This window comes from Suricata suricatta, chromosome X (genome assembly GCF_006229205.1).
Source record: "Suricata suricatta isolate VVHF042 chromosome X, meerkat_22Aug2017_6uvM2_HiC, whole genome shotgun sequence".
Classification (NCBI taxonomy): Eukaryota; Metazoa; Chordata; class Mammalia; order Carnivora; family Herpestidae; genus Suricata; species Suricata suricatta.
The window spans coordinates 3,727,638-3,739,885 of record NC_043717.1 but is presented as its reverse complement, the minus strand read 5'-3'; the positions used below and the strand labels follow the sequence as shown (position 1 = coordinate 3,739,885).

General features: G+C 55.6%; 1 protein-coding gene across 1 annotated transcript in view; it reads left to right on the top strand.

Moving 5' to 3' along the window:
* Nucleotides 1–12,248, top strand: part of PUDP (pseudouridine 5'-phosphatase) — a 34,849-nt gene that overhangs the window by 21,910 nt on the left and 691 nt on the right. The window contains exons 3-5 of the mRNA XM_029931002.1: nucleotides 534–763; nucleotides 1,157–1,178; nucleotides 2,551–2,563. Of these exons, the coding sequence (XP_029786862.1) occupies nucleotides 534–763; nucleotides 1,157–1,178; nucleotides 2,551–2,563 (265 nt within the window). The remainder of the gene's footprint in view (nucleotides 1–533; nucleotides 764–1,156; nucleotides 1,179–2,550; nucleotides 2,564–12,248) is intronic.

The window sequence follows — 12,248 nt, the reverse complement described above, 5'->3', positions numbered from 1 at the left end:
AACTCCGTCCTATGCTCTGTTCCCTTATCACCAGCTTTCCGTGAGCCTGGGCCTTTGTGCTCGCCCTCTGGTCCAAGCCCTTTCATGGCCTCCCTCCCCAGCAGTGTGAGGAGGGATTGAATTGCTTTCAGTCCAACGGGGAGTTTCCTCAGGAAACACCAACAGCACAGTCATTGTGTGTTACTGCTTCGGGACAGGAAACCAAACAGAACCTGGGTCTCGAAGCACAGAGGCCCCTCCCTGGGCGCCCTCCGCCTGCTTCCCGCATGTCCACGAACGCCGCCCAGCAAACAAAGCCGTGTTCCTTGCGGGTAAAATGGCCGTCTGTTCCTTTGGGAACTGCTCTCGAGAAGCCCCGAATTGCTCTCTGAGTTTTGTCCTGAGCGGGTGTGTTTCTGAGCGTCTGTGCGGGGTGAGCTCCTTCCTGGGAGGAGGGGGCCGAGACTGGAGGTCACATGGGAGCCCAGAGCCCGCAGGTGCCCCGTGGCCCAGGCCTCCCCCGCCCGCTCACCGTGTCCCCTCCTGCTCCCCAGGGGTGGAGAGGCTGGTCCGCCACCTGCGCGCGCACGGCGTGCCCCTGGCCGTGGCCACCAGCTCCGGCCGCGCCTCCTTCGAGATGAAGACCCGCAGACACCGGGACTTCTTCGGCTTGTTTGACCACATCGTTTTGGGGGACGACCCCGAGGTGAAGACCGGGAAGCCGGATCCCGACATATTTCTAGCCTGTGCCAAGAGGTTTTCCCCCGCTCCGCCCGTGGACAAGGTAAGCCCGGCCGCGATGAGACCCGGGGGCCGCCCAGGCGGGGTTGCAGCAGCGCTGTCCCTGGAGCGGACGGCCATGGCGGGGGTGACCTGATGCTCGGCGTCAAGGGCAGGGGCGTGGCCATGGGCGCAGGAAGATCACGTGGGTTGTGGGGCGCACGCCGCCCCGCGTCACCGGCCCGTGCTCGGGGACGCACACGTCAGCTTAGGTCCGCCAGAACGCTGCAGGGCGGGCCGTGGGCAGCCAAGGGGCCCCGTAGTGCTGTGGCCCCGCAGCACCCCGGTGTGCAGTGAGCAGACTTCGAGGCCTGCAGTGACTGCAACACAGATGAACGGTATCAGAACACACTCTTCCTGCCCTCCTGCTTCTCAAGGGGTACGTGTTACGGCACAGTGTTTGCTCAGAATGATCTTTGGTTTTCTCACAAAGGGCCCAGGCTTCTGTTGGTCTCCGGGAACGACTTGGGGCTCCAGTGCCCTCTCTCCTCCCTGTGTGGGCCACTTTGCCCTTCAGGGTCCATGGTGGACATGGGGCAAAGGGTTTGAAGATCAGAACCAAGTTTAGAACCACTGGATACTGTTTGTTCAGCTTTGCTTCTTTCCCTCCCTGCACTGTTACTGTGAGGATGGATAACTCAGTCCCCACTGCGGCCTTAGGCTGATTTCAGAGGGCAGGGTGATGCTCTTGAGAGGGGGTGGGTTCGGGGTTCGGGGCTGGGGAGGGGAGGCTCAGGGCTGACTGTGCGTCCATGCAGATCCCAGAACAGGGAGAGGGCCTGGGAGGGGCCGGCTCAGGGCTGACTGTGCGTCCATGCAGATCCCAGAACAGGGAGAGGGCCTGGGAGGGGCCGGCTCAGGGCTGACTGTGCGCCCCTGCAGATCCCAGAACAGGGAGAGGGCGGGAGAGGGTGCGGGCTCAGGGCTGCCTGGCCCTGTCCACTTGCACCTGTCCCAGCAGGTCAGAGAGGTCTTCAACTCAGAGGCTCTGAGAATCCAGTGTTGCTCCTGGTTTCATCACTCAGGCGTCGCTGGTTAAATCATTGGCCATTGGGGATTAAATCTTGCCCCTGCAGTTGGGGCTCGGTCTGAAAGCTTCCTACGTGCGCCTTGGTCTTTCTGGAAGACCGCCCCCACTCCAGGGACACCTAAGGACCCAGCCACTTGATTAGCAGAAACCCCGGTGTGGTTGAAAGGGGCTTATTATGAAGACAAAAGACGCGCCAGTTGGTCAAGAAATTCCATGGGTCTTGGATGCCTGTGCCAGGAGCCTGGGACCGAGACCCAGGATAGGATTTTTGTAACTTCACCGACGTAAGGGATCACCAGGTGACCTGGGTACCACGTTCACAAGGATACACCTATCGGGCTGATTTCAGTGTCGTTAGCGAATCTACCTCAGCAGCAGGTGTGTGCGAGGGGATGAGTCCACGATCAATCTTCCTGCACTGAGCCCGTCTCCGGGGCCCCTGGGACAGGTCCGGGGTGGAGCGTGCGTCCACTTCTCGTGACAGCGCTCCCGGGGCCTGCTCACGTGGCATCCTCCTGCACGGTCCACAGACGTGTGTTCTTTCAAAGAACCTTCCCTCTCCTCCAGGAGGTTTCTCTGCCTGCAGGTTGTGAAGCCCTCCTTCTAGAAAAGCCATCTTCTTTGTTTGGTGCATTGTTTAGTGACAACAGTTGTGAAGTCCACACTGGACAGACTGGGCGCTTCAGGGTCCCTGCGCACCTGCTTGCATAGACCGTAGGAGCCCTTGCAGTCCGTGTGCCGTCCTTGGGAGTAGTACCCAGAAGATGCTCCTTCGTTCGCAGCACAGCTGTCCTTCCCCACAAGGCAGCCTATCGGGGGGACCTGGAATGTGCGTGTTGTCAGGCGTGTGCAGAACAGGTGTGCGGGGACGCACACGCTGGCTCTGACGTACTCCTTTGCGTGAGGCCAGTTGCCGAGGGCAGACAGCTGCAGACTGAGCACTCGGGTCCAGAGCTCCCTGTGGTCTGCGCGTCCCCAGGTCCTTCACACGGACACTGTTGGTTTTAAACCCGCCAGAGGAGAATGAGGCATTGCCTGTCCTCACGGTAATTTAGTCCATAAAGCGTTTAGACATGACCTGTGTTACGAATCCGTGCTTGTTTACCCATGGATTTGTCCTGCAGAAAGGAAACCTTCCTGGTCCTCTTTCTTCGGCTTTCTGGGTTTGCCGTCAGGTGCTGGGCATGGGGTGAAACCAAAGCAAGACCTGATCGGGCTCCTGGTTGGGGACACACCCTTAATGTCATGCTTGGGTTTTTCTTCTCGTACAGGAAGCGCTTGCAAAGAGGGTTGTTGAAATAGGAGAAGGTTCTTGGGACATGTCGGGCTCCTTTCTCTTTGATGCAGTGCGGGCACACAGGACTAGTGAGCCTGCCAAGTTCAAGGGTGTTTCATATGATTCTTAAGTCCTCAGAGAGATTCACAGTTGTCATCGGAAATGTATTATGCTTTGAGTGTCATCAGATTAATTAGCTACACTAATAGGAAGAGAAAGGAGCGGAAAACACGCAGCGGAAGAGGAGGAAAGCGTTACTTACTGTTTTACAGGGAGAAAACGCCGAAGCGGACCTGACATTACACAGGTTCTTAAGCGATTATTTCTGAGTCAATACGGGTCATTCTTTCGTGCTCAGAGTTAGCAAAAACGGTGCTTTCCCAAAAACGTCGCTGTAACCCATCTTGAGCAGTAGTGAGTACTCCCCGGATAGTTGCTGGGGACCAGAGAAGCAGTTTGCACGCGGGAGCCCCCCACTGAGTCTCAGAGACCCGGTGGGGCAAGGTCACCTGTGCCCCTGCATCTAGGCGTCAGCGACAGGGCTGCACGCACCGGCACGGTGAGGGGCTAGCTCGCAGCGGCCCCCGCGCATGCGCTCCGCACTCGACTTCCTGCCCGCAGCGATGCGCCTCTGCGGTGCCACATAAACACGGTGGCATCACACACACCTCATTTCCTGGGTGGGCATTTGCTCCAAGTAAATCCTGAGATCGGTTCCAGGACGCAGACCCGTCACTGCTTTGTGAATTTTAGTTGTCTCGTTTACGTGAAGAGCTGAGTTTCGGGCTTGTTGGTTTTTGTTAATTCCGTTAACAGTTTTTTAAAATATTTTATTTTATTTTTGAGAGAGAGAGACAGAGTGTGAGCAGGAGAGGGGCACAGAGAGAGAGAGAGAGAGAGAGAGAGAGAGAGAGAGAATCAGACAGAGGCTCCAGGCACAGAGCCTGACACAGGGCTTGAACCCACGAACCAGAAGATCATGACCTGAGCCAAAGTGGGACACTTAACCGACTGAGCCACCCAGGCGCCCCTTTTCTGTTCCTTTTTAATTTTGCTTCGTTTTCAAGAGAGTTCTGCACATTGAGCATTCATACACCGCACCAGTAAGAAAACAAAGACAAACGCATTTTCGTTGGTGAGTTCTCATTGCCGATGCCTTCTTGGTAAAACGAAGAGGCTCGCTTCCCAGTGTGGGAGGGGGCGGTTCATACATTTCACGTGACCTCTGGACAAACTAACGTGCAAATTTAAGACTCGCTCCCCATACCTCTTTTTGCTGTGTGGTGCTCGTCCCCAAAGGCTGCAAGCAGGCGTGGGCTGTCAGGGTGCTGCTGTGTGACAGCTTCACCCCCCGGAATGATGGGAAGCTGGCATATGCGTGGCCTGCGTCAGATTTAAAATTAAATGGCGGGGGGCTGAGCTGTCCCACCCATGCGCTCTGTCTTGGAGTGAGAAGATGCTCCTTAGGGAGTGTCCATTCCCTGCGCCCCCGGGTGAGGCGTAGCCGTGCTGTCGTTGGCACCTCCAGGGGCGTCAGGGACCTGCCGGCCTCCAGCACCTGTGGCCCGGCCTCACCACCACGTCCTCACAACCACTGAGCAGAAATACAATGGCTTCAGTATCACTTAGTGTCTCCTGCAACTGATTTACCAGGCCCTCCCTTATTTCATTAAAAGCAACTCAACCATCTTGAATATTATGACCTTCACAGCTACTACCCCCTTCTTGCTTCTCTTGCACAGAACGTCCGTGTGCTTGGTGCCCCGACCGAGTTTCCACAGATGATCTTGTTTCCTTTTCCAGATTCCACTGTCGGGGAAGAAATACATTTCCTGTAGTCTGTTAGGTTCTGTGTGGGGTGCCTGTAAATTAAACTGACAAGAGACATTAGGAAGAGACAAGACAGAGTTCTATTCACATGTGGGAGGCAGCAGTTCACAGAAAAATGTGATTCAGGAGGCAGGTAGAATGTCGGGTTTATATACTATCTTACTAGGCGCTGGACGGAGACAGATGGATGCTTTCAGGAGAACAAATGCGTCTCGGAAAAATAAATGGGCCCTTGGAACAGGGGGAAGATGGGATAGCCTTATGGCAGTGTCATAATGTTTACGCGATTTCTTACGCAGGAGCTGACCTGTGCTCAGGTCTCTACAGTCAGCTTTCCCTGGTTGTAAAACTCCCCAGGAGGGCATGGATGACGGATGAACTCGTTAGAGAGCCTGTGCTTTTAGGAAGATAGGAGAATTCAGAAACAGCCTCTCTCTGCCACTGTTGATCCGCATTGGTCCTCAGTCCCACCAGCTGTAGCTGTGCATGAGTCCTGCACCTCCCTGACCCCGCAGGTCCCCTGGGTGCCCTCTGCAGCAACCTCATTGTCTTTCATTTCCTTGCTACCTCCTGTGCATGCTCAGCATCTCGCCGGCCAGAGTCACTGCCCTCTGCCTGCTGCGCTCCTGTGCTGTCCTTACCGGGGAATAGCCCTACCTCAGGGTCTCACATCCTGCCTTCATCCCGATGCCCACATCCTGCCTCATCCTGGTCCTGTCTTTATCATGGACCTCACATCCTTCCTCCCGGACCCCATGCCTGCCTACATCCCGGACCGCCACCCCAGGGCCCTCCCCCCGCACCACATCAGGCTCCGTGATCCCACTCAGCCACATTGCTGCCTTCTCTGTCTCTCCTTGTGGTCCACCCTGCCTGCAGCCCAGCAGCGTGTCTCTTTCTGGGACCTGCAGCTCCCCCCCAGGTCTCCCCCGCCCCTCCCCGCCCACATGCCTCCACTCTCATGGACGTGTAGTCGACATGCCCCCCAGGAGCGGTGTCACTGGAAAGGACCTCATGCATGCCTCCCTCGTGTTCCCAGGCCTCCCCGCAGCAGCGCCCCTGCTGGTAGCGCCTTTGAGCAAGGACAAGAGTGCATTTCCGTGTTCACTTTGGACTGACCCAGGCAGCCATTCATTCATGTTCGTAGTTGTCGTTCAGAAAGGGGCTGTGCCACCGTGCACAGGCATCGAATACCTCTCTCAGGGCACCACGCAGGATTCGCACTGTCAGTACCTGGCACTCGGGTACCTAACGGACAGCTGCAGTCTCCCTGGACGGCGGATCACCCCACCTCCCACCCACACTTCTGCCGAGACCCAGCGAGTGGGGGTCCGTCTGCGTTTCAGAATCAAGTGCAGCGAGTGAGTGCTCATGTTTGCCCGGCAGCGTCACATGGGCGGGAGTGAATCAGCGAGTGAGGGCAGCACCGTGTCCCCTGGCCGTCACACAGACCGCTAGCCCCCAGGGGCTCTGCTGTGCACACGTGTGTGTTGTTCTTTGCGGGCTCGGACCCTGTGACTCCTGGTGAACATGTTGTGAGCAGTGAGGCGCTCACTTGGCAGGCGTGAGCGGTGGGGCCGGACTAGGAGGGCAGGGACCCCCAGGTGCAGGCGTGCAAGCTTGGCCCCAGACCTCCTTCTGCCTTTCCCGTGCATGTCCTGCGCTCCTGCTCTGACTCCTGTCCCGTCCACGTGCCCCACTGCCACATGGAGGGCGGATCCATCAGCCTGGCCGCTCTGTCCCCTTCTGGTCCCTCCCAGATTCCATCTTTGCCTTCCCTGGGCTGCTAGCACTTCCTGGAGGGGCCTCGTGGGGAGAAATGTCCACGAGGTTCCTTAGGGAGTGACAGCCACCGACGTGGCTGAGAGACACAGGGTTCGTCGCGATCTGGGTGAAATTACCGCTGGGAGAAGTCCCAGTCAGTGTCCAAGCACGGCCTGAACACATTCAGGAGTGACTTTCTGTGTAGGTTCTTAAAAATTTTTTTTATCGTTTATTTATTTTTGAGAAAGAAGGAGACAGAGCATGAGTGGGGAGGGGCAGAGAGAGAGAGGGAGACACAGACTCCAAAACGGGCTCTAGGCTCTGAGCTGTCAGCACAGAGCGCGACACGGGGCTCCAACTCATGAGCCGTGAGATCATGACCTGAGTCCAAATCAGACACTTAAGCCAGGGAGCCACCCAGGCGCCCCTGTTGTTTTTCTTTTGTCTTTGTCTTTTGTTTGTTTTTAAGGCTGTGCAAAGTGGGACGTGTCACTCTGTGTGTCTACAGCCAGGGTGAGTCGGTCGTCCCCAGTGGCTGAGGGCTGGGGCAGTTTTAGCTCTGAATCCTGGTGTCCGGGGAACGGGACCCCAGGCCAAGAGGGACAGCTGTCCCTCCACTGAGGCCCAGACTTGGCCACACCACTGTGTGTACTTCCTGACGGGATCCCAAAGCTGAGGGGTGCAGGGCGCTTGGCCAGGGGTTCCGGAACACTCTCTGAGCCCCCGTCACCTGTCTTCTCCTTTAATGGGAGGAGAATGCAGTCTCTCCTTGTTTTCTAAAACAAAACACCGTCCCCCAGCTCAGGGCACAAGGAACTTGGCCGAGAAGTTTGCGCACATAAACCAGATTGCCCATGGGGAATTTCCGGGCGGGTTCCTTTCTGGCCCATGTTCCTGGTTAACACTCGGGGCAGAGCGTGTGGCTTATGTGACCAGCTGAAGACCGCCTCGCAGGACAGGGGGGCGTGCCGCTTGTGTTTTCTTTGGTTTCTTGTCCGCAGTGACTTGTAACGTCTGTACCCCAGTGTGCTTGGAAAACCGTCAGTGTGACTTGCGAGGCTGAGCTGTGACGAGTCCCTTGTGGTCTCTGGGTCCCTCTGACACTTGAAATCTCTGCCTGGGCAGTCACTCCAGCCAGAGAAAGCCATCTGCTTTTCAGGGATTCGATCACACCCGCCCAGTCCCCCCGGGACCCCTGCCCTGTCTTTAGGTCCATAACAGAATCCTCTCTGCAAAGCCCGTTTGCCATTTGAAGGAGCAGAGTCCCAGCTTCTGGTCAGCTGGGTGTGGACACTTTGGGGTCACCGAGCCCTCCACTGTGCGTGCACGGACTTTCACTGTTCCCACTTGTAAGATGCACAGGGGCTATGAGGCTGTGTCAGGGGACACCTGTGGGGCTCTGTTGGTGCCATGTCCAACGTTGGCTCAGGTCACAGTCTTACAGTTCATGAGTTTGAGCTCCGCTTCAGGCTCTGTGCCTGGAGCCTCCTTCGGAGTCTGTGTCTCCCTCTCTCTCCCCCTTCCCTGCTCGCACCTGTGGTCACGCCTACAGTGATCAACAGGATATGGGCCCACTTGGAATCTTGGCAAGAAATACTCCCCCACAGGCCATGTGCGGACCCCAGGAAGAGCCTTAGGAAGTTGGGGCTTGTCGTTTATTCTCTGGAGAGCTTCTCCCGACCCCTGTGGACCCAGGACCCCTGTGTCCCCCACCCGCCTGCAGGGCTGGACGTCCCCTGTACAGCATCCTCTAGCTGTGCCCAGCAGGGCCCGTGCAGCAAGCCTCCGTTGAGGTGATGTTTGCCCTCGCCTCTCTAAAGGAAAGGGAAGGGGACAGGACCCCCTCCCTGGTGACCCAACCCTGAGGCCCTGTCGCTCCTTTTGTCCTGGGCGCTCAGCGGGGCCCACGCCTGCGCCGGCCGGGGAGGGAGGGACAGTGGGCGTCCCGGGTCTCCTTACACTTTCTCTCACTTCCCTTCCTACTGAAATGCCGCTTACTTTCTCCATGTGGTCCCGCTCTGCTTTGGCCGGCAGAGCAAAGGCCGCACCCTGGGCACCTTGCACAGGGCGTTTCTGATCTCCTGCTTCTGCCGGCTGGGGGTTCAGCCTCAGGAGCTAACAGAGCTGGGTGTCTGGTGAGGGCTCTCTTCCGGGATTCTTCGTCCTCACCTGCCTTTCCCTCTCAGTGTGGGAGGGGGGAACAGAACAATCTCCTGAGGACACCAGTCCTGTCTGATTAGGGCCCCTCCATGGTCCCTTCAACGTTAAAATCCCCCTAACCACCGTATCTGCCAACACTCATGTCTTGGGAATCATGTCCACTGTGAATTCGGGGGGTCAGGTCAGCCCACATAGAGCAGATTTAGGCACATTAATTGTGCTCGTGGACCATCTTCAGGAGGCTGATGTCCCGAGTTTAGCTCCTAACATGGGAAACCCCCAGGAGCCCAGATCATGCCTGGGTTTCCTGAGGATCGTGCAAAATGCCACGGGATACCGGAGCGATTGTGCACATTTACTTGGGTTCATAGAGTAGGGAAAGGAAAAGAAAGGATTCCATTGACCGTCTAGAAACTACTAAGACTTCTTTTATCAATCTTTAAAATTCCCTTCGAGAGCTTTGCTGGGCTTCTCAGGGCTCCCTGACAAATTCGGTGGACAGACAGTCTGTATTATTAAAGAATGTCGGACCGGGTTTTCTGAGCGATGTCAAAGTCCATGGCTCAGCAGTTAATTTGCCTGATGCACCTTGCAAGGGACACTGTGTGCCTCAGAACATACTTTTCCTGAATTTGAGCACAGAGAATTTCTCAGGAAGCCTCCCACGGATGCATGCGACCACCAGCTTGTTAAAGCCTAGGTTCCTTCAAAGGTTCTCAGAAGGTAAAGGAATCCGTTTAGTGGTACGTTCATTCCTGTATGTAGCTTACAACTCTAGAGGATTTGGTTACAGATATGTTTATGTGAGCGCTGGCTTTCTTCTTTGATTTCCAGACCAAAGTTAATTGAAGAAGATAGTAGCTTGGCAGTGTGCAAGGTTCTTGTCAGACTACTTGTGAGATGTGTCCGAGTTTGCTAGGGGACCACAGCTCAGCTAACATCTGCTTCAGCCACAGGTAGGGGGATGGCGGTATAGGTAGGTTGGAAGGTAGGTAGGTAGGTGCATAGAGAGAGAGAAGGAGAGAGAGATAGGGATGGATTGATGGCTTGATGGATAGATAGGTAGGTAGGTAGGTAGGTAGATAGGTAGATGTAGGGATCGATGGATTAGATAATAGATACGAATGGATGGATGGATTAGATAATAGGATGGATGGATGAATGGATGGATAGATAGATGGATGGATAGATAGATGGATGGATAGATAGAATGGATAGATAGATAGACCTGATAGACGGATGGATAGATAGAAAGATAGATATGGATGGATAGGTAGATATGATAGGTAAGTAGATAGATGGGTGATGGACAGACAGCTAATGGATGACAGATGTATGCATGATAGGTAGATGTATGTACAGACAGGTAGATAGGTAGGTAGATACTTAGCTGATCAGTGGATGGAAGGATGGATACAATAAGACAGACAGAAATGAATGCATGGTTGGATGAATAGATAGGCTGATGGATGGACCGAAATAACATAAACAAAAGTACTCATTGGTAACGAGTTACATGCAGACTACCATCATTATAATATTACGTGGAGGTTTTAAGTAAACGCTAATGAAGTGTATGCGTATCCATCATCACAGTAGTGTGGTACGTATTTATCCTGATTCACTGTCTCATGAAGAACATGGACGTAAATAAAACCGTAGCTCGGAGCCCTGCTAACTGGAAACACCTCAAAAATAAGGTTTAAGGGCTCCCTCCAGTTTCAGTGTCTCACCCGGTAAGAGCTGAGCTTGATATTACAAAATTGATGTGTAGAATGAAATCTACACAAAGTCACACAGTGGCTTTTTTAACATAAAAACAATGTCCGTGAAACACTGCCTTCAGGGATTGGAGGGTGAATGACCCCGGACGTGCCCACAAAATGTGCACGCACTTGATCCCGGACCGTCTCTGAGAGTCTCGGAAGTGGACCTGCAGTGACTTCGTTCCAGATCCTGCTTCACCAGCAAAGGGAGACGCTCTGTTTCGTAGAGACTGGCGTCGCCTGCGGGAAGTTCACGAGTCCCGGGGCCGCGTGTACCTTACAGGGGACGCTGGTAATCGCCGAATGGACAGCGTGAGTCCCCAAGCGGCGTCTCCTGTCGGTCTGGACCCTGGTGTCCCGAGGCAGCACAGGTGCAGCGTTGAAGACGGACCCCCACCAGGTAGGGAGGTCCCCTCCCTCCGCGGCCACCGCCACCCTTTCCTGGCTCCACTGACTGAGCTGGTGAGGAGACATCAGACACATAACAACGGTCACGCCCAACTTGTTCCTTGCAAAATGGGACGTCTTGGATACATGACGCTTCTCCTTGAAAGAATGAAAGACAAGGGCTTTGTGACGGCGCTGGTGGTTCCAACGACTGGGCTGAGCTAAGACACGCACAGATGTTGCCCCTGCCCAGGGCACTGCGCAGCTGGCACGTCTTCCCCTCTGGGCAGTGAGGCCCCAAAATGCCTCACCGCCCAGGTACTCGGAAATGTCACTCTTCCTAAATTAAACCCTCCTGGCCACCGTTTAATTAAGGTCCTCTCCTCCTCTGCAGTTGGAATTCAGATAGATTTTAGCCTCCTGCTCCTAAAGCAGAAAGAACGTGGGATCATGGAGGCTGGGGCGCTGTTCCTAAATTCTGTCACATGTGTGCGTGCCCAGTTCACCTTCGCTTCGGTCTGACTTCCCGTGGCTCCGATCCCTTCCCCGTGACGAGGACTGGGCTGGGTCACCCGCTGTCCTCCGCCTTGGACACCCTCCGGCCCCTTTGTTGCTTTACGTCCTGGGCAGGGACGGGTCCACCATCTCCCCCAACTTAGCAGGTTGTTCATCAGGTAGATGCTTACTGTTTGGCATGGCGTCCTGAGCAGCCATGCCAAACAGTCTTGGAGGCACAAGCCTCCAAGCCCACCCTGTCCCCGCCAAGTGCAGGCCTGGTCCTGTCCGCACAGGAGCGAGAAGGAGAACCCTGCTGCCCAGAAGCTTCCTCGCTTGTGCTTTGCTACAGAAAGTCACTACGTGGATTCGCATGCACCAACTGAACACATGTCCACACACGCGTCCGCGGGAATCTCGTGGGAGAGGCATGGAACGTGGTGGACCTGGGTCAGAGGTCTCTGCTGCCACAGCCTTCCTTCCTTCCCACACATGCCTAAGCGCAAGTCACACTTCACATTTTACAGGTGGGTGTGAGTGCCTTTAGAGCCCAGTGTAATGAGTCAGTGCAGGCTGGGAAGGGCTGGTCTCGGTGGTGGGCAGGTGAGGCTCAGGGAGCGCAGAAGGGAAGGGGTGGGAAGGGCTGGTCTCAGTGGGCAGGTGAGGCTCAGGGAGCAGAGAAGGGAAGGGGTGGGAAGGGCTGGTCTCAATGGGCAGATCAGGCTCAGGCAGCACAGAAGGGAAGGGGTGGGAAGGGCTGGTCTCGGTGGGCAGGTGAGGC